Source organism: Ricinus communis, chromosome 2 (assembly GCF_019578655.1).
Source record: "Ricinus communis isolate WT05 ecotype wild-type chromosome 2, ASM1957865v1, whole genome shotgun sequence".
Taxonomy (NCBI): Eukaryota; Viridiplantae; Streptophyta; class Magnoliopsida; order Malpighiales; family Euphorbiaceae; genus Ricinus; species Ricinus communis.
In genome coordinates, this window is record NC_063257.1 from 2,408,714 (window position 1) to 2,435,801 (window position 27,088).

General features: G+C 35.5%; 5 protein-coding genes and 1 pseudogene across 10 annotated transcripts; 5 read left to right on the forward strand and 1 right to left on the reverse strand.

Moving 5' to 3' along the window:
- Positions 1 to 198: 198 nt before the first annotated feature.
- On the forward strand, positions 199 to 1,214 carry LOC107261064 (annotated as a pseudogene).
- Positions 1,215 to 1,942: 728 nt separating this feature from the next.
- On the forward strand, positions 1,943 to 6,356 carry LOC8288896 (probable protein phosphatase 2C 55). 2 transcript variants are annotated; one of them, XM_015721069.3, is made up of 6 exons: positions 1,949 to 2,275; positions 2,719 to 3,631; positions 3,845 to 4,169; positions 4,812 to 4,961; positions 5,455 to 5,745; positions 6,037 to 6,356. In XM_015721069.3, exons 2-6 carry the CDS (start codon positions 2,865 to 2,867, stop codon positions 6,055 to 6,057), a joined length of 1,554 nt encoding a protein of 517 aa, XP_015576555.1. In that variant the 5' UTR covers positions 1,949 to 2,275; positions 2,719 to 2,864; the 3' UTR covers positions 6,058 to 6,356. The 2 variants fall into 2 exon arrangements, with proteins under 2 accessions (XP_015576562.1, XP_015576555.1); XM_015721076.3 differs by lacking the exon at positions 4,812 to 4,961 and having other exon boundaries at positions 1,943 to 2,275.
- Positions 6,357 to 7,596: 1,240 nt separating this feature from the next.
- LOC8288895 (arabinosyltransferase RRA3) lies at positions 7,597 to 9,640 on the forward strand. The gene is made up of 2 exons (XM_002510307.4): positions 7,597 to 8,021; positions 8,337 to 9,640. Exons 1-2 carry the CDS (start codon positions 7,848 to 7,850, stop codon positions 9,453 to 9,455), a joined length of 1,293 nt encoding a protein of 430 aa, XP_002510353.1. The 5' UTR covers positions 7,597 to 7,847; the 3' UTR covers positions 9,456 to 9,640.
- Positions 9,641 to 9,905: 265 nt separating this feature from the next.
- LOC8288894 (J domain-containing protein required for chloroplast accumulation response 1) lies at positions 9,906 to 14,795 on the forward strand. Of its 2 annotated transcripts, none has more exons than XM_015720149.3 (9): positions 9,906 to 11,171; positions 11,502 to 12,340; positions 12,444 to 12,868; positions 12,990 to 13,101; positions 13,227 to 13,294; positions 13,636 to 13,701; positions 13,785 to 13,862; positions 14,056 to 14,232; positions 14,342 to 14,795. In XM_015720149.3, exons 1-9 carry the CDS (start codon positions 10,708 to 10,710, stop codon positions 14,378 to 14,380), a joined length of 2,268 nt encoding a protein of 755 aa, XP_015575635.1. In that variant the 5' UTR covers positions 9,906 to 10,707; the 3' UTR covers positions 14,381 to 14,795. The 2 variants fall into 2 exon arrangements, with proteins under 2 accessions (XP_015575635.1, XP_048227109.1); XM_048371152.1 differs by having other exon boundaries at positions 11,502 to 11,581.
- A 3,377-nt stretch (positions 14,796 to 18,172) lies between these two features.
- Positions 18,173 to 21,882, forward strand: LOC8288893 (deSI-like protein At4g17486). Of its 2 annotated transcripts, none has more exons than XM_015719804.3 (4): positions 18,173 to 18,555; positions 20,038 to 20,296; positions 20,675 to 20,962; positions 21,216 to 21,882. In XM_015719804.3, the coding sequence occupies exons 2-4, from the start codon at positions 20,086 to 20,088 to the stop codon at positions 21,455 to 21,457; spliced, it is 741 nt and encodes a 246-aa protein (XP_015575290.1). In that variant the 5' UTR covers positions 18,173 to 18,555; positions 20,038 to 20,085; the 3' UTR covers positions 21,458 to 21,882. The 2 variants fall into 2 exon arrangements, with proteins under 2 accessions (XP_015575290.1, XP_015575294.1); XM_015719808.3 differs by having other exon boundaries at positions 21,222 to 21,882.
- A 245-nt stretch (positions 21,883 to 22,127) lies between these two features.
- On the reverse strand, positions 22,128 to 26,974 carry LOC8288892 (lysophospholipid acyltransferase LPEAT1). Of its 3 annotated transcripts, XM_002510304.4 has the most exons (9): positions 26,321 to 26,973; positions 25,949 to 26,074; positions 25,801 to 25,838; positions 25,455 to 25,519; positions 24,881 to 24,949; positions 24,516 to 24,649; positions 23,719 to 23,859; positions 22,906 to 22,969; positions 22,128 to 22,502 (listed from the first exon to the last, which is right to left on the reverse strand). In XM_002510304.4, the coding sequence occupies exons 1-9, from the start codon at positions 26,819 to 26,821 to the stop codon at positions 22,492 to 22,494; spliced, it is 1,149 nt and encodes a 382-aa protein (XP_002510350.1). In that variant the 5' UTR covers positions 26,822 to 26,973; the 3' UTR covers positions 22,128 to 22,491. The 3 variants fall into 3 exon arrangements, with proteins under 3 accessions (XP_002510350.1, XP_015575280.1, XP_015575277.1); XM_015719794.3 differs by lacking the exon at positions 22,128 to 22,502 and having other exon boundaries at positions 22,629 to 22,969; positions 25,949 to 26,071; positions 26,321 to 26,974; XM_015719791.3 differs by lacking the exon at positions 22,128 to 22,502 and having other exon boundaries at positions 22,629 to 22,969.
- Positions 26,975 to 27,088: the final 114 nt, after the last annotated feature.

The following is a 27,088-nucleotide window of genomic DNA, read 5'->3' on the forward strand; positions in this document are numbered from 1 at the left end:
TTTCTCAATATTCTAACTATTCATGGAAGGTGTTACAGGACTAAGTGGCTGGCTAGAAGACCAAAACTTGATGGTTGGAGGGATTATATGATAGTAACATTTAATTAGGTTTTGCAATACTGTTTCATATATCTTACGGTTATCTTGTACATAATACAGACTATTGTATACTAGTTTAAAAAGCATCGGCCACTGGCTATGCCATGGCATCTTTTCAATCTGTCCTCCTTTAGTCCTTCTGCTGATCTCACCATGTATCTCATTATATTCTTAACTACTATTATCTCTCTCCTCAAACTTGCTCACTGAAAAGTTCTAAAAATTTTGAACCAGTCATTTTGTATTAGTGGTCACCGGAGAGGTGAAATCAATTATTTTTCAGGTTTTTGCGCACTAAGAAGAAAAAATAGAAAGGAGGAGACTAGACAAGGGAATTCGTGAATCAATACGTGAACTGAACAGTAGAAGAATAGAGAAGTCAAGAAATCTACTTAGCCTGTTAATGTTCCCTTACAAGAACCATGATGGTAAAGAAGAAAAATTAGAACTAGATAAAATTATAAAATGAGTGCAAGACATTTTACTTTAGGAAAGGAAACGAGTGCTAATACATTGACTTGGGCGCTTTTCCTTCTGGCAACGCATCAAGAATTGACAAACTAAGGCCAGAGAAGAAGTAATTCATATTTGCAAAAGATCATGATCTTCCAACTGCACATAATCTATGTATACAAAATGTTATTACCCGGGTAATTATCTGTGCTAAACTTATCAGTTTTTCATGCTATTATTTCAACAAATCAACATGATAATAAACGAAACGCCTCGACTTTACACTCTAGTCACATCGCTGATAAGGCGATCCTGCAAAAATTGTTAAACTGGGGGAAGTTGATATTGCTGACGATACACAACTTGCTCTTGTTGTAATCGCAACCCACCATGATCCTGCGATATGGGAAGAAGATACTGAGAAGTTCAATCCTGGCAAATTTAGCAAGCCTTTTAAGCATTTAGCATCATTCTTCCCTTGGGGTTTAGGCCATAGAATATGTGTAGGACAAAGTTATGCAATGGTTGAGGTGAAGCTTCTTCTTGCTATGATCAATCGACAATATTCCTTTGTCCTGTCAACTACATTTGTTCATGCCCCTGTGCAGTTTTTGACAGTTCAATCTCAACATGGAGCACAAATCCTCTTCGGAAAAATCTGAAATTGGTGATTTCCTGAGATTGTTTGTAATAAATGGGTAGTCTTGCATTGTTAAAATAATTCCAATGTATTTTTTTATGTTATTATTATCCGATTCAAACTGCAATCTAAATGTTATGTTGGTACACGTTTCTTTTCTTGTAGCTACAAATTTGATTTGGTCAGAATTTTTCCATTTATGTTTAGCTTATACAACAAATATGACTCATTTTCATTCATTTTTTTCTTTTGTAAGACGAATTTTACCATTTATCACCTTAAATTTGGAATTTTAATTAATTTATTTTACAATTGTTACATCTATATATTTATTTTTTAGCCAAAAAAAAAATCTATATATTTATTATAATGTATTTATTCTACTATTTTTTACAGTTCATCTCTTAAAAAAAAAGACTCATATTAATATAAGGTTGAAAATAAAAATTTGCATGTATTCTAAGAATCTAAGGGATTTTCTAGAAGACAATGATAAAGAAATGAGATTTACCTAAAGTTCAGTATATGATTGTTGATACAAATACAATTAAAATAACAAGTTGGTGATCGGCGCCCACTTCCCAGTAGCATGGATAATTTCTTTTTTTTTTTTTTTTTTGGAGAGCAGCATGGATAAAAATTTAACTCAACAAATACAGTCTATCTGTACATTCATAATGACTCAACTACCCCTCATCGAATGGCACAAACCAGACCACTTGAACCGTAAATAACGAGCTATAGCAGTGTCAGTGCCAAAACAGAGGGTTGATTTTGTTCATTTCCAAAAACCCTTTAGAAGCTTTAATTAAACTCAATTGTCACTTTCTGCGTCGTTAGGGTTTCCAGATAAGAAAAGAAAAGTTCCCCAAAATTGTGGGTTTCGCAAACGAACTTTCTTGAATCTGTCTTCTAATTGCGCTTTAGAAGATAAAAGAGGAAGGAAGGTGCTGAAAAGGAAGTAGCAATCTTACATACCTAACTAACGCTTTCAACTGACTTATCTTCCATTTTGGTGCTTCGTTGAATTGACGCGTATTTGATAGATGGAGAATAAGAATCCACGGATTGTGCGTTTGGTTGGTGCGTAAAATGTTCTATTTTATCTATCCTTTCTTATTGTTTGTAATTCTTAAGCTTAATATGAAGATTTTTTCTTTACTTTTCTCTATGGTAATTTGGCAATTTATTTTGTGGAGGGGATTTTATCTTTCATCTGATTCTTTGTTTTTGGATACTTTAGACTAGTTATATTATTCAGCTTGATTTATCTAACTGGATTGCATTGGAAATGGTGGCCCAAAAATGGATTAACTGTTTACTCAGATTTCATATGTGAAGGCTATTATATGGTTAATTATTTTAGCTGTTTTTTTTCTTTCTTTTTATTGTTTTCAATGATAGGGTTATGCTTTGTAGAATAGATTTTGCTGGCTTTGGCGTGCTCTTTATTTATTTATTTATTTTTGTGCAGAATCAGTTACTTAATATACTTATAGTTTACTTGCTTCTCTCTGGTCATACAGGTTTTGGCAGGAAGTGAACTTGCTTACTTTATTTTAAAGTATAGATGAGCTGAAAGTTATGAGATTGTATTTTATGTATAACGGTAGCAGTTGTCTTGTATGTAATAGACGGGTTCCAAGAGAGCTTTTATGCTTAAAAGGGTAAGATGCCATCTACATATTTTTCAAGACTAAGAACTGCTGCACAGAATGAAATTCGGCGGTCGGTTGTAGGGCAAGAGCGTGGGTTCCAAGATTCAGCTGAAATTTTAATTGGGCAACTGAAGTCAAGATTTTGCAATTATAGGTTATTTCATTCTGTACGAATTGCATCCCTTGCAGAGATACAAGCACTTTTGGGTCCTGGTACCGTTTTTGCTGCCCAGTCTGATTTGCAATTGGTTAATCGTAAAAGGAATATCTCTGTTGTTGGAGCACTTTCTCGCACATTTTCTGTACCCTCTGTATCAGGCCCTTCATTTCAGGTTTGTGGGTATCACATTGACCGTGCCCTCAGTGGTACCACTCAAGTATCGGACAGTGGGAAGTTACAGAAAAGGCTGATGGCTGCTTGTGCATCCAAATCTGTCATCGGTGGATGTCTCCTCGAGAATCTGAATTCAAGGGGTGGTCATCTTCCAATTTCAACTAATAATGCTAGCATTTCTTATGGCAGTAGAAGTTCTCAGAGTTGCAGAATCATTAGTATGAGTTTGAAGAAGGAAGAGCAATCTAGCAATTTCCCAATTTATGGATATTTTGTCTGTAATGTCATGAAGAAGTGGTATAGCTTTTCTTCATACATAGAGTCAGGAGCTAGATTTCTCCATAGCTCATCTCCTGCATGTTTGTCAGCTGGAACTGCTCCTGATGTAACCTTTGAGAATTCTGGCCGTGAAGAACAGCTTGAAACTTCTACAGTTTCCTCAGAAGAGTAGGTTCCTTAAGGTTTCACCTTTCTGTTGAATTTTTTTATGATTTATCTTTTTGAAGCTTTGATTAGAAATATGAATGGTGGTTTTCCACTTGATTGAAGAAATGTGTTTGGAATATTTCTTGTTTTTAAATGCCCAAGAGGCACCGAGTCTCACAATAGGGTTTTATAGCACTCATTCTTGTTCTGCTGCTTGTCTTTAATTAACTTCAGGAAGATCTCTTCTGGAAAAATATTAAAGCTAATTTCAGGATCTTGCTACTTGCCTCATCCTGATAAAGAAGAAACTGGGGGGGAGGATGCCCATTTTATTTGTACGGATGAACAAGCAATAGGCGTGGCTGATGGTGTGGGTGGATGGGCAGATCATGGTGTTGATTCAGGGAAATATTCCCGTGAACTCATGTCTCATTCGGTTACTGCAATTCGAGATGAGCCGAAGCGTTCAGTTGATCCGGCTAGAGTCCTGGAGAAAGCTCACTCCAGTACAAAAGCCAAAGGCTCCTCAACAGCATGTATCATAGCACTAACAGATGAGGTATGGCATTTTCATTTTTGGCATTCTTTGGCCACAGCAAATAGCTTGTGTGGTTTTGATGTGACACTATCAATTCATCATAGGCGTTATGAAGGTTATGCTGAATTCACAATTGCAGTTAATTTGAGGTGATCCTTCATTTAGATATAATTCATAGTTGCTGCGAGGCCTAGTAAAAGTGTGCGGGGGGTAGATGTTATTCTTCTTGTTTTATAAGTGATGGAATGTTGCATTCCTTTTCATGTCAACGTAATATATCTGCAAGTTCTTACCCTAATCATTGTATCTCATAATAGAGGAAATTTTCTATCCTACTTGATATGAAATTGTCGTTTCAGATGGTATCATCTAAATAAGAACCACACCCAAGAAAACAATTATACTTAACCTTTGAATTTACATACCAAATGACTTAAGTGGCTTGGTGAGCTTTACTAGGAACTTGATTACCTCTTGCCTTGTTGATATGTGGGCATCCGGTAGCGATCTTCTTTCTCCTTTTCGAGTGGATCATGTGATGAATTTGCGCTTGTCCAACTACTATACACTTCCACATGGTGAAACCTTTGATTGTTTATTTTTGAAACTAGATCATATATCTACCAACTTATTGGCAGAAAAATGTTGTTGATTTGAAATTAGGGTCTCCACGCAATCAATTTAGGGGACAGTGGTTTCATAGTGGTCCGAGATGGATGCACTGTATTCCGCTCTCCTGTGCAGCAGCATGATTTTAATTTCACTTATCAACTTGAGAGTGGAAACAATGGCGATCTACCTAGCTCTGGTCAGGTTAGTTTGTGGATGTTCTGTTGTGCTCTACATGCATATATTAAGGATAATTCGTATGGTGTCTGATTTTACCATTACAAATATGTAGTTCTTTGTAGACGTCATGGCTACTCAACTATTTTTGCAGAATTTTTAAGGGCCACAGCTTTTCAGAAACTAGCTTTGTTTACCAAAATCCCTTTTAGCTTTTCCAAAACCGTGGTTGCAGAGAAGCTGCATCTTTTAGCTTTCATCAACTATGGTTTTGAAAAAGCAGCTTCTAGAAAAACTTGAAAGAAAAAATGGAGAAAGCCCCAAAAGCTGGTTTAGAAAAATTGTGCCAAAGTGGACCTAAATCTGAGTTGTTAAGAGTGTGTGGGATTCTGTTGTCAATTTTAGCCTTAGAATTACCCAAAACATTGATAATCAAATATGATTACAAGGTTTACCATTGATGATTCAATGACTAGGACTTTATGGAATGACTAAAAGAAGTGAAGATCTTTTGGTTCAGGTTTTCACAATTCCTGTTGCTCCTGGAGATGTTATAGTTGCTGGAACAGACGGGCTGTTTGACAATTTGTACAACAATGAGATTACTGCAGTGGTGGTTCATGCCATGAGAGCTGGCTTAGGGCCACAGGTGACAGCTCAGAAAATAGCAGCATTGGCACGGCAACGAGCGCAGGATAAAGATCGGCAAACCCCCTTTTCCACTGCTGCCCAAGATGCTGGATTTCGCTATTATGGTGGCAAGCTTGATGACATTACTGTTGTTGTTTCATATATTACCAGTACTCATGATGTATGATTTTCTCTCTTTCGCTCTAGCTCTCTCTTTCTCTCTCTCTCTCTCACACACACACACACACACACACAAAGCTTTGGACACATGTACACCTTTGACTTCCTACAATTCTATGATGTGATTTCATTCTGAAATTAATGAGAAAGCTCTCTCCCTCACTCTTGCAGAGAACAACAAACACATGGATGCCCCAAATTAAGAAAATATTAATGTTATATTGGAGTCTTATAATAGTGATTTTTTCTGTGAGGCATTGTGCTGATTTTATTTTGGTTTTGATTTGTGCAGGAACAAGAATCTTCTTCGTAATTGTTCAGTCCTTTAAGGACTGAATTGATCCAGTTTTGCTGTTAGGAAGATCATTTTGTATGGCGTGTGGGCATGTGAGGTTCTCTAGGAGTTTGAATGTTGATCAAGGGTGCCGCCGTTTTACGGGTAAAGCTTGGCGGATGTAAATATCACTTTCCACATCTATTATGCTCTCTCTTGTTTTGCTATAAAAGACATCAGTCGGGCTTAATGGCCTGTGTAATTCCAAACTACAGGAGATAGTTGACTGAATTTATAACACTTCCATTACATATAATATGCCATTATGATTTTCTTTTTTTTTTCTTTTTTTTTTTTTTTTTTAAATTAGTAGAAATTTTGTTAGGGTATCAAATGACTGTTATTAGTTGATATTAATCATGCCTTTGTCAGGGGAGGAGGGGTTCTGCTCCTTTTGACTTCCCTTTTTCCGATTCCTGTCCTTGTTTTTCCATGGTAGTAACTTTCTCTACACTAGTCCGTATTTGTTGTTTATATTTTCCATCCACTCCAGTTGTCGTCTTTCCAAGTAAAAAATTAATTCTGTTATCACTAATACTTGAAAAGGATAATGACAACTCTGATTAGTGTGCACTTCACCAACTCCCAAAGCATAACTTCCTTCGATTAGTGAGATTTTCTTTTTCCATTTTTCTCTTCTTTGATACGTTTAGGGTTAATGAGTTCAAGGATGCTCAAGTCGACTTATTTAGGGATTTTGACGAGCATTTAATTCTTCACAAGCTTTTTGCAATTAAAAGCAGAAAAATTAATTTGGTTTGAGAGTAAGGGCCAATAGTGCAAAATGACCCTCCAGTTCAGTCATTTTCTTTTAAAATTAATTTCATGACCATCTATTAATTATAAAATTTAAATTAATTTGCTTGGTAACTTTATGCTTTCCACAACACTTTGAAGATAGCAATTCCTATTATATTTTTTTTTTAAAAGAAAAAAACATGAATAGTTAATTCAATTTCACTACAAGAAAGATAAAGTTCAGATCTAATAAAATCTTAGATTCAATTAGAGAAAATAGACACTTTGATAAAAGAGATGGGGAGTATAGAAAATATAGAAGAGATGTTGAGTGTGAGATGAAGATTTGATGATTTCGGTAAAAGAAAAAATATGAATAGAAAACAGATAAAAAGGAGAAAGAAAAATAAAATTGTTTAAGAAATACTGAACCTACCTTCTACTATATGTAATGCAGCTCTGCTAGACATTGCTTTTGACTTTGTCAAAAGGACTGAACTGACTAAATTGTGCAAGTTTCTGGGCAATAAAGACTGCAAATCTTAATTTTCGGGGTTAATTAACCATTGCCTCCACGTTGAGGGCCATATTGCTAAGTCAAGCCTTTCCGGAGCGCCAAGCACACCATCCTATCTATCTACCTCCCAGTCCGTCTGATCACAAAAACTCTACTTTAAATTAAATCATCCGAAGAGTAAGATTCCGTGTCTATATTAATAACAGTACGCCCCGAAGCACTGAATCGGATACACTACTACTCCGTTTTCCATTTAAGACAAAAGGAAAACTAGAAAATAAGAAAAGAAAGAAAAGGCGACTACTCTGCACGAAGACTTTGGATATGTGGAAAAAGTTCACTCTAATTTTCCGAGTAGGACTATATATGAAGCGCACAGCAAGTAATCGAAATTGAAGATCAAATCAGATCAATTCGTTTGATGCAACACCGTAAAGTTTCTAATTTCACCATTTACTCTCTCTCCCTCTCTCTCTCTCTCTCTCTGTGCATAGACTGAGATAGAGCAAAAGCTATGGCAAGTCTGGGTCGTAAAGAAAAAGGCCAAACTCCTCGCGGATCTCGAATTGGTATAGCCATTTTGATCGGAGTTATTCTCGGTTGCGTTTTTGCTGTTTTTTATCCTCATGGGTTCTTTAGCTCCGATCCCGCTGCCCCAAGTCGACGTTTTTCTACATCCAGTTTTCAGGTCTTTGCAGTTAAACCCTAATTCTGTGCTCTCTATTTGCCTTATTTTTGGTGTTTTATTTATTAATTTTCAGACAGTTGACTTTGTTTCTTATTATTGACTTTTTATTCTTTGAGTTCCGTAATTAGACTTGTAGTTCTTAATTTAATACAAAAGAAAAGTAGATCCATATAAATGTTATGGGAAGGTTAATTTGCTTTTACTCTAAGTTAAATTAATAGTCTGCATTTCTATATGTTTTGGTGATACCATAATTGATTGATAGGTTGTTTATGTTACATGTATTATAATGTTCCTACTGCTTAAATTTGTTAGATTGGCTCGTCTTCATGTGAATCAGCAGAACGAATTAAAATGCTTAAATCGGATATTATCTCACTATCCGAGAAGAATGCTGAGTTGAAGAAGCAAGCGAGGGAGCTAAGTGAAAAATTACAATTAGCTGAACAAGGAAAAGATCATGCTCAGAAGCAGGTTTTAGTGCTGGGTAAGCAGCAAAAAGCTGGGGCTTTTGGTACTGTTAAGAGTTTGAGAACTAACCCAACTGTTGTTCCTGATCCATCTGTGAATCCGAGATTGGCAAAACTCTTGGAGGAGATTGCTGTTGGGAAGGAGCTGCTTGTTGCACTTGCTAATTCTAATGTGAAAAGCATGTTAGAGGTCTGGTTCACTAGTATCAAGAGCGTTGGTATACCCAATTATCTTGTTATAGCATTGGATGATCACATTGTAGACTATTGCAAGTCAAATGAGGTTCCTGTTTACAAGAGAGATCCAGATGAAGGTATTGATTCAGTTGCTAGAACAGGGGGTAACCATGCTGTCTCTGGATTGAAGTTTCGTATTTTGAGGGAATTCTTGCAGTTGGGTTACAGTGTTCTTCTTTCAGATGTTGATATAGTGTACTTGCAGAATCCGTTTGATCATCTTTATAGAGATTCAGATGTTGAATCCATGACTGATGGTCACAATAATATGACAGCTTATGGGTATAATGATGTCTTTGATGAACCTGCTATGGGTTGGGCTCGTTATGCTCATACAATGAGGATATGGGTTTACAATTCTGGTTTCTTTTATATAAGGCCTACAATTCCTTCAATTGAGCTTCTGGACCGTGTAGCCGATCGTTTGTCTCGGCAGCCAAACTCATGGGATCAAGCAGTTTTTAATGAGGAGCTCTTTTTCCCTTCACATCCTGGGTATGAAGGGCTTCATGCTGCAAAGAGAACTATGGATTTCTATATGTTTATGAACAGTAAGGTCCTCTTCAAGACTGTGAGGAAAGATGCTAACCTAAAGAAGTTGAAGCCAGTAATTGTTCATGTAAACTACCATCCCGACAAACTTCCAAGAATGAAAGCAGTCGTAGAATTCTATGTTAATGGAAAGCAAGACGCACTGGAGGCTTTCCCTGATGGTTCTGATTGGTAGAAATATATATCAAGGGAAAATAACAGAAGAATTAGGTTCGACCCACAGATGTGCTCATCATTTCACTTGTTATATTCTTTTTTTCTTCCCTGTCTTTTGAGCACTTCTTGTTATATGTTATATGGCACAGGTAGGTTAATTTGATTTTACCTTTGAAGAGCAATGTTAGATGAATTTCCCTGCTATTCTCTTTGAGAATTTTTTTTATTTTTTTGTGTGTAATCATTCTAGTATATTCTGAGCACCAGATACTTCATCGGGGTTTTCTTTCTCTATAAAGCTTCTTTTGTCTTTGGCTGGGTTGGATATTTGGGTGGTGAGCAGGTTGACTGGTAATGCATTCACAACATAGACATGATGAACATTGGTGGAGGTGGGCCAGTGAATCATGAATTCTCATATATTCATGTTGTCGCTTTGGATTGAATACGATTTTCGAGGGATTGGTTGCTCCAAATTACTGCCAACCGTTCTGGATGAGGAGGCTGTTGAGCCATTGGCGTCTCCTCTGATAAGCTCTTGTTACCATATATTTCACAAAATCGAAGTTCCGAAAGGAGACCATTGGCATTTTTATATAAATTCTATGGCTGCAAAGAGTAGATTTTTGTGTAAAACACTCGAACCTGTTGGTTTTTCCATTTTGATTTTCGGTTTTCGGCCTCTGCAAATAATTTACATGGACAGTAATAAAGGAAGGTCTTTCTAAAGCACTCGTGTCCAAAAAGTTTACTAGACTTTCAGCCATCTCATGGCAATGTTACTGACTGTCATCCTAAGAAACTGACTCCTAAAGGAATCTCGTATCACAAAAAAATCAAAGCTAACGGTCACCAAAAATTCTGAAATTCCAGTTCCAGACAAAAGTTTACTAATTATCATTTGGAGTTTTCTTTCTCCTTATCCAAAACCCACAAACGGAGAATCCCCTCTTTTTAATCCCACAAAGTAGTCTCAAGTCTCAACCAACCATCAAAACTTTAACCCCACCTTCCTCTGTATTTTCCCTTTCAAAATCTTCTCCATTGTTGTTTTTTCTCTTCTCATCCACAAAACTTCTATTGTTAACTATTTAGATTACCAGAATTCCAATAAGCTCTGCTATTTCTCCTTCATCAAGAGATACCCATTAGTCTTTCTCTTCTTTTTTTTTTTTTCAGTTTTTTAGACAATTTAGAGCTGGCCAGAGATTTGCCGCCATTTTTTTTCTTTTTCAAATTGTACTTGTTATGTTAACGAGTATTAGTAAAAGATGGAGAAACTTTCTAATAGAGAGAGTATTCTTTTAGGTTATAGTCCTCAAAGAAACATTTCAAACAACCTTCCAACTTCTTCCCCGGATAGTCCCGATATTGATTTCCATGATGTGTTTGGTGGACCGCCAAGGCGGGCGTCAATTCAGGAGACTAGGTGTAGCTTTGGAGAAAATGATACAGATTCATATGCTTTAACAACTTCTTCACATCGCCATAGATGGTCTGGTCTAAGCGAAAGGCCAGTCTTTGGAGAAGATAGTGCTACTAGAAGGCGGTATACTAGTCATGATTTCTTTGATGATATCTTTAGAGTTAATGAATCTTTAAGTACTTCTCCAAGAAAGAATGAGACGGATTCATTTTCTTCCAATCCTGGTTCAAAAGTTCTAAGCCCTGTTCGACCCTTGCCACCGAGAGCTGCTGAGCCCTTTCCGAGTGCTTCACTTCCAGCACAATTCAGGTTTGGGGTTCATTTCTATAAACTGTTTGTTTTCCAATTTAGTTTCTGCTTACTCAGGAACTTCTGGTAGTCTTTAAGAATGTTATTAATCATTATACTGTATAAGTGGTTCTTCAAATATCGCCATATGTATGCTTTAAGTTTTGGTGATTAACCTAAATATTTGTGCAATTAAAATCCAAACTGATATTTTCATTGATCATGAACTTGCACTGATTTCTTTTTTTTTTATAATAACATCTGCAATTTCTTTGTATTAATTCCTGTCTAGTTGGATATGATCTTGTGTGGATTTTTTAAGGCTTATATCAGCTGCTGCTAACTTTGCAGCCTTCCTGCCAAATTAATTAAAGGAACAGACTTGCCAACATTCGGATCAAGTGCCCGTAATCATCACAAAAATAAGGATGGTAATTCAAATGCTATGAGTTCTTATGCATATTCTCCTCTGTCCAGAGTTTCAAGTCAAGAAAACTTAGTTGAGGAGTCGAGAAGTGATGTTTATATTAAGAGCTCTTTATCACGAGAACCATCTGTTAACAGTTTAGAGTCAAGCCTAGAGAAACCTGATGAAATGGACAAAGGCGGCAATTTGAAAAAGGACTCAAGTGAAACAAGCAATAGCAACCGGTTTCATTTTTCTATTTATAAATGGGCAAGCAAAGGGGTACCCCTAGCATTGCCTCTTAGAGGAGGAAATACTTCAAAATTGAAAGAGAAAGTTAAATTAGAGAGAAGCTCAAGCACTTCTGGAAGAGTAGCATGCGAAGGTAGGGCTAAGGAGTTGCCTACATTGACTTCTCAGGATATTGATCGTCCCTCATATACATGGAGTAATTGCATATCAACGGATGCTAAGTCTTCTGAGATTGAACTTGATAAGAAAGAGAGAGGCTTCCTTCTCATGACTAGCACGACGCATGGTAGGGTAGAAGAAGGACAGACTGTTGAGGAGGCAGCTCTTAAATCTGAGCCTGAAAACCAAAGAGCTCGTCAAGAAACTGTTAAAGATAGTGCTGGTAACAATATTTTCCGGGATTCAAAAGGGGAAAGAAAAACTCATTCTGTCATTGACACGGGAAAGTCTGGAAAAAGAGGAGAGAAAATTCCAGAGGTTACACGAGAAACTCCTGAGACTGAGTTAAAAACATTACATTCTCTTATGTTAGGTGATGATTATGGAGAAGGAAAAACATGTTCTAAGTCAAGACTATTTGCTTCTCAAGTTTTCTCACGTAAATTTTGAGATGTTGAACTTGTTTTCTTATGCAGGAGCTGACGAGATAACTATCAAAAATGAATTAAAAGAAAGCAAGGTGAAAAGCACCAAAAGATCAGCAGCGGTATTTAATGTTAGTGAGAAAGTGAAGAAACAAGTTGAAGCAAGAACTATATTGAATGGTAGTGAAATGGATAAAGCAAACCTGCAAGGTTCACCCAAAGAATCAAATGGTGGCCTCACAAAGAATCGAGGTAGGCAAAAGGTCAAGGAATTTGTTAAGATTTTCAATCAGGAAGCTTCAGGCAAACCCACATTCAACAGTGACTCTCAAAGTCCTCAAAGTCAGAGCTCTAGGTGGAAGGAGAGGGGCAAATTCAAGCCAGAGGAGGACCCAAGTGTTGCCCCAACTAAACTAGATGACAAAGTGCATTTGCCTAATGGAAACAAGAACCATAAACCACATGCTTCCATCAGGGTAAGCTTATACAAAAATTTTGTTTTGCTTTCCTATACATTAACAATATATACAATTAGATAATTTTCTGGATGCTAAGACATTTCCAGAACTGTTCTGAAGAAAGGTTATTATCTTTCAGGTAAATGAATTTCTTAAGCAGTTTGAGAAACAGCATTCTGAGACAAGGAGCCACAACCATGAGCCAACTGATATTTCTTCTGGACTCAAAGATAAATCAGCGTCAACTGCAGGTATGTCAGAGCCAATTTCCAGTCTGATGACTGATTTGAAGTAGTTGAAATATATTTTACCAGTGAAATTAGGAAAAATAATATATAGTTCAAAGACATGTAACACCTTGTATTGTTGTTTTCAGCATCAATTCCTGATGGCTCAAAAGCAGTACTTGAAGATCCAGATGATTCCTTCCAAGGGAATATCCTGGTGTGTAGCGATGTCTATTTTAAACTATTTAATGACTTGTTCTTTTCTTTTCCTGAATTTGTAGACTTTAATCTTTCAAAGATAAAGAGCTAAAGCATGCATATTTCTACTTCAATTGTCAATAGTGCATAAAGATCCTACCGCTAGCAATGAGAAAGTGAACTTAAATTAAATGTTATACACGCATTCTATTAACTCTTTTATGAAATATTATTTAGTTGCATCTCTTGACAAGCTAGTTGAAATTAAAGCTTATCCACGCATTCCGTTAACTTTCTTTATAAAAATCTTATGTAGTTATATTTTTTAACTAGTTAATTCTAAATTCGGCTCGTGCGCAGATTAAAGAATTACCCCAGGATGAAAATGAACTTCCACAAGCTGGTGATAACCAGGAAGTGTTCCAGGTAATGTGGAATTTAGGCTAATGGTGACCGATCCTTCTATTTGGTTATGCCAGAACATGCTAACTGGGAATCATATAATATAGGATATTGATACTAAAATTCGGAAGTGGTCAGATGGAAAAGAAGGGAACATCCGTTCGCTGCTGTCAACTTTACAATATGTGAGTTTTAGATAGCATTGGATCTTCAGTATATTGCACTGGATTTGCTGTCCTCGAATAGATTCTTGCTCCTTGCCAACAGTTCATCATGTTTTAAACCATATGTTCCAGGAGGAATTAACCTCACCTGTAAGAATAGGGATTACTAATTTTGCCTCGTAGTCTTTAACATTGACACCGGTTATACATGCAGGTCCTTTGGCCTGAAAGTGGATGGAAACCTGTGCCTCTTGTAGATATAATAGAAGGAAATGCAGTGAAAAGATCATATCAAAAAGCCTTACTCACTCTACACCCAGATAAACTACAGCAGAAAGGTGCTACATCACATCAAAAATACATAGCAGAAAAAGTTTTTGATGTTCTTCAGGTAAATTTCAGCTTCATGGTTTTAATTCATCCATTACCAATTTACCATTCCTGTTTCATAATTTCCCAATTATAAAACTTTCGTATTGGTTTTACAAATTGTGATTCAGGAAGCATGGACTCATTTCACTTCAGTTGGTTCAATGTGACCACCCATGATGCTCAATGGAATTTTGAGTTGTATTTTCGACAAGTCCACCAATCAAAAAAGACGTTTGCTTCTACATAAGTGCATAAGACAGCATACACTTGTAAGAAAACTACATTTTGGACTATTTATAGGTCTTTTTTTCTGGTATGCTGCTTTGTATTGGACGTACCTGCTTGGCTTATATAGTACATTGAAGATGCCAAGCTGGGGTTTCTTTTTCACATTCCTCTCAAAAAGTAATTAAATTTCCTCTTTTCTTCTTTTTCTTCGTTAAACGCATCAAAATACCTTTTTTTTCTCTCTATTGCCTTTTATTTGGAGTAATAGAGATTTTGTAAGTAGTCTATCGTTGTAAAATTGGTTTGTTGGATCACAATGATTATGATATAGATGTGAGTTCCTCTTCCATCTAATGATCCTTGACTGAACCTTATTGGTAGCTTGCTAATTCTCAGTTTGGATGGCTTCCATAGCAGTCGTTGATTGGATTTCTAGCTTTTGCCCACTGTTCTTTTTGTTCAGTATTAGAGGCTACCTCCTTTTGATTTAGATGCATTGAAAATCCTGCAAGGAAAATATAATATATACATATATAAAATGTGGGTATGTGAAAGAGACAACAAGAGGATGATGTATTGCTCTGATTTTTATATGGAACAAAGATAATCAATAAAATGAATAATTCAAAATACTGTGTAATTAAGATAAAGATTTATAATATGATTATTTTAAAAATAAATCTTGATGCAGTATTGTTTTATTTTATTTTGTTTTTAGAAAAAAATACTAATATATTTAATCGCTTTATTTGCAAGTGTTCTAAAAGCTTGATTCTGGACAAATTGAATAGGGAGGGCAAAATGATCCTTTGCCCTTTATTTATGCTGCATCACATCAATGCTGTAAGATATTTTTGACTGATCAGTTAAAATAGTAAGAAGTCGAACAGTTCCCAGAAGTCAAGAGCAACATGATTTCTTCTCTGTTTGAACTTTTCTTTTTCATTGGAGGCTCATTATTAGAGATGAGGAACACTATTCGTGATTATTTGAACAAAATTCAGTTGACCAATGGGTCCAACCTAGAAAATGATTGATAAATTTGTAGGTAGCGCGCGTGAGGGTAAAAAAAAAAAAAAAAGAACAGTAGAAACAAACGCGAATGTCGTTTGGTAAATGTCTGAAATGGAAGAAATTGTCGTTTAACGTAAGAGGTACCATCCAGCTCTCTCACGTTGCCTTGTCTGGACTCCTGACACTTCTTAAACAGACAAAGTAGGACCCCACACCTCAATTCCATTATTAAAAACTTCAATATATAATATAAATAATATCTTTCAAAATTAAAATATTTAGATTTTTATCGTCTTGGTTATACAGACACTTAGAACTTAGAGAAATTAAACTAAACTAAATAGATAAAATGTGAGTTGTACCTTCATATTTTATTTACGATAATTATAAACATTTACAACTTAAATATTTTCATTCATAATTCATTAATTTTACTAAAAAGTTGTTATTTATATAATAAATAGTAATAAATAATATTTTTTTATTATATAACTCACTATATAAATTAGGAAAAATACTAAAATAAACACTTCTTCTCATATTTCTCTTAAAATCTTGTTTTTGTTGCCATCATGACTGACTTGCCTACACTTCTTCCCACAGTTTTGTGCTTTCGTGATTAGATCTTTCAAAAGATCAAACTTAAAATCTTGGCAGATGGAAGGTGATCATCTTTCCCTCCTCCCTGATCTCTTGGCTAAGGTCTGCTTTGTCAACTGTAATTTTTCTCTTTGTGGTGGAGCAAGGGTACTGGCCCATTTACTACTGAAGCAAATCTTTTGTTATAGTTAAAAAGGTGTCATGTAGGTTTCACTTTGTTCAAAAATAAACTTAACTAAAAGGATAAACATGATACTTTAACATATTTTTGACTAGTCTAAAGAACAAAAGCATATATAATTATTTTTGTCTTTTTTCCTTTTCTTTATAAATTCTTCATTATAAGAGTCTTTTCAATTACTTTGGTCTTTGAGACTTGAATTCGAAATGTTAACTAAGAAACTAAAAGAAAGTAAATTAAATTATGGCAAATTAATAGAAGGATGAAAAATCGCAGAAGAGAAGAGTATGTAGACACGAGAAGAGCATGAAGCAAAAGGTTGTCTTATGGCAGCGGGCAGAGACCAACCAGCTGTACATCCCTGTAAATATGTATAGAAGCTGGCGCCCTATTTTTTTCTTTTGGGTGTGATCATAAAGGTACTCATCTATCTTGGAACATTCATGGGTTTTAGCTAGTGTTGGATAGGGGTTTAAACCCATAGCAATACTAATTCCAAAGTTAAAAATGGAGATTGACCCATGCCCTCTGTTCTTCAATATTATCACTCAAATTTGAATATCTATCAAAGTGAATTAACCAAAAAAAAAAAAAAAGACTTAAGTATGAAAAAGTTGACTCAATAAAATAAAATATGCATCACATAGTTAGTTGAACAGTAAATGCATGGACCAACTTAACTAAAAGGTTTTAAATACGGGTTCAGTCCTTTCATTTGTAAATAAGAAATAGGAAATAATAATATTGCAACACATGCATTGGAACGTATGGTTCAGCTGAGCTGATTTTCTTGCATTTGTATTTGTTTCCCAAAACAGTAATTGCTAGGTTCAGTTCATGCACGATAACAGCCAATTTTTGGCTTTTGTTAACGATTCAATCATCTGTCTTATCGGGCACAATGTCACCTGTATTAGGGTTCTTACTATTTGATTTCTATATCTCTTTATATATATATATATATATATATATATAATGTAAAATGATGCCCCGATTCATTTATTTATATATCATAATTTTCATGCACCATTCATTAAACTGTGTGCCCCCAACCGGTTCTTTCATATAATAATTTTAAGCAAGCAAATACTTATGGTATAGTATATAATAACCATTTTGAAGACCAGAAAATATATGTTATCGTCTGATTAAGAAAATAGAAAAAGTATAAATTCCTGTAATAAAACTGGCAAAAATGGAATAATTAAAAGACAAAGGGAAGCAGTAATAATAATGAAGAGAAACATCAACCACTTAATAAAACGGTGGGTAGTATTACGTACATCGCTTACATTTCTTGAGATGGACATGCCAACTTCCTAATACTACTATTAACTAATTAAATTAGTTGTAATTAAAGACTCTCTTTTTGCACCTTCTCCTCCAAGATTTGGCCTACTATCCGTTAACTAACAATTGCTTTCGAATTTAAATGGTCAGTTCAAGTCTGTTTATTCTTTTTAAATCTTTTTTTTTTCTTGCTTATTGTTTCACTGATATTCAAATTATAAAGCATGTAATCATACATGATAAGATATTGTCTTTATTATATTTTTGAAATTTCTTTCCTGCTCTCCATATATTATATCTCTTGGTTGAATCAACTATATATTTAAATTTTTTTATTATATTTAAAAATAAAAATATTTATATAATTCAGGTGTTGGAGTTTATTTATGCTATTAAATTCTTTGTGCTATACATAATTTAAAAAGAAAACAAAACTCATACTTTCAACAGCTATTCATCATGAACATGTGAAATTCAGCAATTATTGAGCCCGATACTTTGAATGTCATTCTGATAATTTTTTAACTGCAGTAATAGAATAGTTACTCATGGTAAAAAATTATTACAAGAAGGGGGGAGAGAAAAAGTGGCACGCGTACAAATGCAGGAAGAGGATCACAAGCAATGTCATCCTCATCATATTTCTTTTCCTTTTTATGTTTAATTTTCTGAAAAATAAATAAAAAGATTCCCATTTTTATCTCTCTACTAAGGACTGACCTGATGACCCAAACCCAAAGATATTGCCTTTGCCTTGGCTCTCTGCCGTGATTTTTAGCATTCTGAAGTTAGAAACTTGTGTGTTACATAACAGTCACAGAAAAAGAAAAAGAGAAAGAGAGAGGGAATTTGGTCTGTTTGTTATTCTTTCAATCTTTTTTTCTCCTTTGTTGGTTTGTGTCAGGTATGAGCGAGTGTTTCAGAATTACCTAGGGCCCCTTTCTTTCTTTCATTTTCTTTTCTTGTTTTTGAATATTTGCTTCATGGACTCTAATGGCTGCGTCTGCTGCTACTGCGCTCTCTAAATCTGTGAGTTCTTCTTTTCTTTAAAGTCTCTTCTTTTCTGTCCCCGCCTCCTGTTTGCTTTAAGAGTTTTTCCTCGTTTGCTGCTCTTCGTTTCTTTAGTGTCAATAGCTTTATGTGGTCTCTTTGATTCCTGAAAATTTTCAAGGGAAAGTTCATAATGAGAGAAGAAAACTTGGGGGTTATTGTTTACTGGGATTAGGATACCAAAGTTTCTTCTTTTTTTTTTTCCTTTTTTCCTTCTGGGTTCTTGAATTCTTAGTCATAACTCATAAGACAAGCGAATTCTTTTGCTGTTAACTTGCTATCTTTTAGCTCCTAGTTACCACCGGCCAGTTTGCTGTTTGTTTATACCCGTTGATCTATTAATTTTTTTGGTGTGTGTGTTTTCACGGTAGTGGTTTCAGCTAGATCTGAAATAATTCTTGTCACATTATTAAAATTTAAAGCCGTCAATGTCTTTCGTGAGGACCCAATTTGAGTTCTCTTTTAATACTGCAATTCCAATTTATTTGAAGATTAGTTACTTGTTTCGAAAATACAATGCTTAGCTTTTGAACTTCGGAGTTAAAAAAATTACTGAAACTTGCTGTTGCTTGGAAGCCCTTACTTAAGAAGATTATGTCATGGTGAGAAAATCAGTGCTTGGAATATTCAGTGGTTTGTAGTGAAAGATGTGTAGGATTCCTTGTCAAATTTACGGCTTGAAGGGGATTGCTTTCGGTATCAGTTTCTTCTGAGGAGCGGAGTTCATGAGAATTTATTACATAACTACTTGATGTTGATTGAGGGTTTTGTTTATATTTTGGCTTATCATTCTTTTCTATTTGCCAACTCTATCTAGTTGGATAAGAATTTGTTAATGTTTTGACTTCGACTTTGTCATCTTTCTCCCAGCCAATCTTAGTGGCCTCTAATATCACTAGTTTTCAGTAATTACGTTCGTCTGCTGATGCAAATAGTTCCTAACGTGTTGACAAGTCTGTAGATAATCCGAATTTTTTATTTTTGTACGAAATATTTTATATGAAACTATCTAATTTCAGTTTTTGTATTTCTGGACTTCTTTGGTAATATCCTGGTCCTTTGTCCTTGAGTTGGATCAATTGTGGTTCAAGTTAACACTAAGCAGGTTCATGTATCGAGTTGCACTATATGTCTTCTGTATTTGTTGCTTGTGAATTGTAAAGGCGTTCTGGAGAGAATTTAAAGCAATTTTATTCTTTAAATTTACCAAAATCAGATTTTATATGGGAGTTGAACCAGTAAAATCCTAAGAGTTGAATAATGATCTTAATAATTAACCTTTTTTTTTTAAGTAAAACCAATAAGGTAAACAGTCATTGAGTTATACCTTATCTTTTAGATTCCACGAGAATTGTTGTTGTGTTGTATATGACCCTTAAAATCATTGAGCCTTCAACTTTTCCTGAATTCCAAATATTTATGCTTTAGAGGGCTAATACTTTATATTTATTATATTTGCAGATTGGGAATAGGCATTAGTTGACTTTCAGCCTTGCCCCTTTAGGAAATATGAAATTCGGGTCAAAGAAAGGATGGAGATCCATTATGCCCCTTCGTTTGAAAGGCAAATCTGCCACCCGCTTCTCTTTGTTTCCTAAACCATGGTCAGCGAGCTATGGTCCAGGCACTGCACCAGTTTATCTCAATGTGTATGACTTGACACCTATGAATGGCTATGTCTATTGGGCTGGCCTTGGTATCTTCCACTCTGGTGTGGAAGGTAATGCTTTAACTATTTTCATGCATATTCTTTAACATAATATTCTATTTTCCTGTCTAGAGATTAACTGTAGCTTTCCTTGATTCTGTACTTGGACAAAATTTTAGTAGTTGAGTATCCTAATCTACTTTCTCATCGGTGCAATGTCGGTTCTAGCTCAAGAGACTATACTGGAGTACAAGAAGTTTTCTTCTTGTTTGGGGAGAGATAATGATGTCTGCCAAATAAAGACTTATCGGCTGGAGTCTCTTAAGCATAAATATTTTAAAGTGGGAAACTGATACTAATTGACAGACTGAAGAAGTTTCCAGAAAAAAGAAAAAAAAAAAGTTCTCTTGTTGCATTAGATTTTCTGATTACCTGATATGCACTTTGCAGTTCATGGTGTAGAATATGCATTTGGAGCTCATGACTATCCGACAAGTGGTGTTTTTGAGGTGGAACCTCGGCAATGTCCAGGCTTTAAGTTCAGAAAGTCAATATTCATAGGGACAACGTGCTTGGATCCCATTCAGGTCAGGGAGTTCATGGAGCGGCATGCTGCAAGCTACCATGGTGATACATATCATTTGATTGTTAAAAACTGCAACCATTTCTGCAGAGACATCTGTTACAAGCTAACTGGGAAACCAATTCCAAAATGGGTAAATCGACTTGCAAAAATAGGTACTTCTCCTTCAACCAATTTGCCACATTGTCTATAAATATTTTATAAGTATGGTATCAACCGAACTTGCTTCCATAAATTTCCATTTCCATGACACTGCCTCAACATCCCTTCACAACTCAGCTCGCAGCAGAGCTCCTTTCTTCCATGGCTCGTACTTGAATCTGCCTGGGGTGCTTGATGTCACCTTCTAAAGGTCACTGATATTCAAATAGATCCTTATTCCCCTTATCTTTAATTGTTTTGTGTTAGGTTCAGTTTGCAACTGCATACTTCCTGAATCTCTCAAGATATCTTCTGTACGGCATGATCCCAACAGCCAGGTATATGACAGTGAGAGGAGAAAGTTGAGAAGTGCTTTCAGCTGCCTATCTTCAATCTCAATGCGGCAAAAGCAGCTGTCAACTTCTTCAATGTTTCTACAATCGCCCTTGAAAGGCTGTCTACCATGGGAACTGAAAAGGTCTATAAATGGGTCCTTCAAGGAAAGATGAAACATTCTTCAGAGAAAGAGTTTCTTTTAGCGAAAGAGTTTCTTTTAGCATCTGGGGTTTATTCTGTCCATAAGCTAATGGGGAGTAGCTGAAAGGAATGGTTTTTGTATATCATGATCATGTCACTAGTCTGCTGTGAAAACCATTAAGATGCTAATTTAACTCTCTTGGCCTGAAAAGAAGCTTCCCAGATGTATCCAGCGCCCCCCTTAAGTGTTTAAGATGTTTTTTGCCTTAAAATTTTTTCTATGTCAAAGCTGGCTTCGGAGATGCATTTTTGCATAAATCCTAGTCATGGATTCTTCCATTGCCTCATTTAATGCTGTTTTGGCAGTTCACTTAGGTTGTATATACACCTGCAATATGACGCTTTGTTGAGAGTGAATTGCTTTTTATTTATTTTAAGGCAATTACGCATTCTAGCAGCAACTTCTTTTACGTGGTGCCACCTATTCTATAAACGCCTAATCCTCCAAAAAGTCGTTCCGTTTTCTTTCAACAAGATGAAGGCAACAGGCTTTCCAATTTAACTGGATTAGATTTCACACGACGAATGAAAATTGAAACTCTGTTTTGATAATCGGAAAAAATAAAAGAATAACCGAGTATTGAGACATTTGCAGCAATGTTAAGTCACAGCAATTATGTGAAATATATAACATCAACGGCATGAAAGAATCGAATCTCAGCGGCTGATTTCTTGTAAAGAAACTGAATTAATGTAATACAGATCAGAAACTACTAATGTTAATCTCTATATGAAATTTCATTTAAGCAGTGCCTCCTAATGAAATATTTCCTGAATCCCTACTATAAATGACAATGTGAAATCAAAAGAAATGGCCTGCTTCAAAAAACGCCAGTAAAGCTCTACAATGACCACAGCGATACTACATATCCAGGTAAATACAGTTTAAGCAATGACAATCAGATATGCTGATTCTGCACATGATTCTCTATATTGTTAGCCTTTTCTGTTTATAATAAAATCATAATGAAATATACAGACAGACGGCGTATCCGAATTAGCATTGTCAAAACATACCTGCAGGAACAGGAAAGAGATGCTTCAGATTTACAGATGCAATGTTCTATCTAAAAGGCTTTCAGGGCATTTTGAAACTCATTGGGAATGCATAACATAATACCAATGAATAAAATCCCAGGAAGCTCTTAAAACCACAGATGCTTTGATAGAGATCCACCATCACATTTAAATACGTATTCAATGACCACAATTCCCATTTGAGAATTTACAAGACAACAATGGCACTCTAACATCAATTTTTAGCAAAAAGGGGGGAGAGTACCGCCCCGTGTTTTGACATTTATGAGCACATACCAACAGAAACTAAGAAGCCCAACTGAGACTACATATCATTTTGGAGCGAGTCCATGAAATTATCAATCGTCTTTCTGATGCAAAACACTAGGCAGGCTATTATTACCATTGAGAGCAGCATGATATACTCGCTTCTCAGCTAGTCCAATGTCTGACATGATTAAATTACCCTGCAGGCAAAAGATGGACAATTGTTGAAACAAATGCCAAATTCAACATAGTTCTATCAAAATCCATATAGAGACATGGAATCAACCTAATAACGCCCACTTTCAACAAATGCTACATGGCTAAGTTCAGATTTTCTTCAGGTCATATGGTCAAACAATACAGAAAACGTATATGCAGACAACATGTCACAAGAACACCATATTAGACAGGCAAGTTAGAACACATATAACTTTCTCATGGTTCAATAAGGTTTTGAGGGGAGCATTGTCTTGTCAATACCAATTAGGCTGGGTCAAACAACAGAAATTGGCTTCACGGAGCTGCTGCTATAGCTATATATAATAGATTGGACTTGTATGTTTCTACCATGCGTTCAGCACATGCTTTTTAAAGATCAGCCTTCGGTAATATCAATACTTTTGGGACTTAGAGAGGAAAAGACATAGATGATTCCTAAACAAAAGAGACTTGAACAATTTGGACAAAAGTCAAGATGTCAAACCACAAGTTTATATTCAAAGTCCTTAAAAAATTTGTCTTTGATTGGTATCAAAGTTGTATCCTTATGTTGCCAGGTCTCCTGTGTTCTGTACATATCTAAAAATTAACTAGGAAGATCAAGGTTTTATAATCATTTCTGGCACTATGTTTGACTTTAAAACACTAAAAAGTATATAAGATAGGCTCTTATATCTCTTTAAATTTATTCTGGAACTTTCGGTATCAGGCAATAATTGGAAGTGCAAACCTCACGAGCCATCAACTGTCGGACATTAGAAGCATATAGTTTTGGATCATCCTTCTCTTCTTGTGATGGGTAGTAAATAGGTAGTCGCGTCACTTCAATACAATTTACAAATTGACAGAGGAGAAAAATCACATGACGTGCCTGCAAAGGAATTACACACTGAGACTTAAAACAAAACTCAAAAGTATATCATAAAAATGAACATCTGCAGGCCTACATATTTGGTACATAAGTAAAATATTTTTACATAGTTATTTACATAGAAGAGTGGTATGCACATTAACAAATCTGATTTTGCACTAGTCTCATTCTTTTAGAAGTATACCCTAAAGATATAAGAAGATAGCAAAGATTCCCGTTCCATTCATGTATCTACTGAGCAGGTGCTCACTGTGACAAGAAAACCAACTTCTTATTTCACTTCCCATGAAGTCTGGTTCAGTGTAGATTCCAGCTCAATTATTTGCACATTAATCGTTTCTTTGTGGGATTTTAACATTCAAATTTGATTTCTCTTAGCTTAAAAGAGATTGTATTCATTTTGAGTAAGTTCATACTGTTTCTCAAGCTAAACTTTCGTTATCAGCAGTTAGAGTGCCAATCCATAAAGCACAAATAAATTACTGATATAATTTCCAAACCACCATCTAATGACTGGAATTTTAAAAAAATTTCAATGTCTTAAATATGGTGCTTCAGGACAATGTATTAAAAAGCTAATCCAATTGGGAAACAAATTAGATTATATCATCTGAACTAGTTAAGGGCAATAATAGGACATGAATTACAAAACTCACCCCAGATATTGAATCCCAGGCAGGACTGAATCTCTGATAGGGATATCTCAGAATCACTGGAAGAACAGGAGCTCCTGCTAAGAATGCACCCGTCTTGAATGGAAGAAGAAAGTCTCCGTTTGTAGTTGTGCCTTCTGTAATAAAATGTAAGTATGTTGGGCTGCCATAGATTAATGTCAAAAGGATTTATGTTTTAAAAAGAAAATGGAATATTGCATTCTCTATAAGCCTGCTCAGGTAACATCAACTTACCACAATTTGGAGAAAACAAAGAAAAAAGGAGATAGAAAAGTACCCACAGATTGCATTAAACATGCACCATGAAATGTAGGATGCACTAAGAAAATAATGTATTCAATACTAACCAGGAAAAAGCATCATGATAGGAGCAGACCTATTCTCATAAGCTTCTCGAACTCTTTCAACAACAACACCTGCAAGGTGCAAATGGCATCAAAATCTAGCACAAGACCATATTATCATTTTAAAGTATGAGATGAGTGTTCTATAGACTGAAAATTTTATTTAATCCTTTTTCATTTAAGAAAATACAGTTTTTATGATTAGTATGCTTGAAGTCCTGTGGTTATCTTAGTTAACATGCAACGCAAAATTCAAAAGTAGATCCCTTTCTCCTAATGCAGACCAGAAGTAAATGAATTTTCTACAAATGGTAACTTATTAGCTTTGCTAATCCAGAAGGTGTTCTTAAGTTTATCTTGCAAGTATCAAGTACACAAGGTTAAGTCAACAGGCAGGCAGGCTACTCAGCTTGACCCACATCAAAAGATGCGATATCTACATAGGCACTTATCACAGATTCTTAGTCAGGAAATAGCTCAAACATAAGGAGTTAGAAGATACTACACAAGTATAGAAAACCACATCTTTTATCATTCACCAAATAATAGAGAAATTAACAAATAACAATCCGTGTACCTGCAACACCCTTGAAGTCAGATGACTTTGACTCGCGCTGAACATAAACACAACCAAGGCACTTGCTGTCAAAACCAAGCCATGAGAATGAAAATTCCAATAAATATTGATTAATGATAGAATAAACATTTTACATGTCATTTGATAGTGAAAAATAAAACCCCCTAAACAAAATTAAAGAAAACCTCGAACACACATCATAATTACAACAGAAGAAGAAAAGATAAAAACAACAAAGAAAGCAAACTACCAAATATACGAGTAAAAACAAAGCCAGCAAAATTACATTATCATACTGCAGTTCAATCCATAAATACAATTAGAGAACGTCCACTAACTAACTAACCTGATGAGACCAACAAGAGGAAGTTTAGCCACTGATCTCTTCAGCAAGATTAGAATAAAAAATCAATAGAAGAGAAGGGTCAGCCATGCTAAAAGTCCAATATTAGGTAAGTCAATAGAGTAAAAAGGAAAGAGAAATGTGAAGAAACCTTGGCAACAAAACTTGGAAAAGAAGAAGACATGTGATACAAAATATCTAAATAGGAGACATGATTAGAAATTATTGCCCCAGGTCTTTCGAACTCTTCTTCTGATTCTGCATCTTTTCCCTCCTTCTGACCAAAACATAAATGGCATTAATAAGAACAATTGACCTTCTTATTACCAATAAAGAAGCTTATTAAATAAAATTATTTCATAGACTAACGTACTGGATTTACGGAAATTTCAAATAAATATTAATGAAAAAAAGTTTAGATACAGAATCCAAAATAATATCTATAGTCCCATATTCACACTTAATGTGCAATAATAGTATCTTATATTTATAGCAGAAGAAGAAAAAAAAGAAAAGAAAGTACCTTCTCCTCCTCAAGAATCCTGTAAGTCTCTTTAATCCAATAAAATCCAAACACGAAAAGCATAGCTCTAGACAATAATCTCCCACACCACACTATAACCGCCCTTCTCCACCCTTCCACATGCGCGAAATCCTCCTGCTCCTCCTCCTCATCACGATTAGGCGCAGAAAACAGTGTGCAAATCTTACAAATCGCGTAATATAATACCAATACTGTTATCGCTAGCACGATTCTTATCGGCACAACAGTCACCAACGCTATGCCTAACAACACATTCTCGGCCAACGGCAGCTCGCCACGTCCCATAGGACCGTAGATGTCCTTACGTACATAAGCAGCGAATTTCTTCTCCAGCTCTTCGATGCTCTGCCTCTGCAATTGGTCGGAGTCCGACTTCAGGAGTGGGCGGTCATCCTTGCTAGTCCCTTCGTCTCGAACTGGTTCCGGTTCCGGTTCAGCTTTGGATAGGTCGGGATTCATGTTTTTAAGCTCTGTCTCCATTGTTTAATTGACAAAGGGATAGTGGTAATTAGTTAATGATCGGATTAAATAGGATAGCCATCGTTAGATCTGAGTAAGAGAAGTGTCATGCTCTCTATCTGTTTCCTCTCTATGGAAGGTTGCGGGTACGGATTCGCGTTAAATCATCCCTTTTAGAATATTATATGTGCTGAGATTTCATGTTCCTAGGTCCAGATTAACAAACACAGGATATACTAGTTTACAACCGTTGGATTAAGATTAATGGCGAAGATCGTTTCTTTAGAC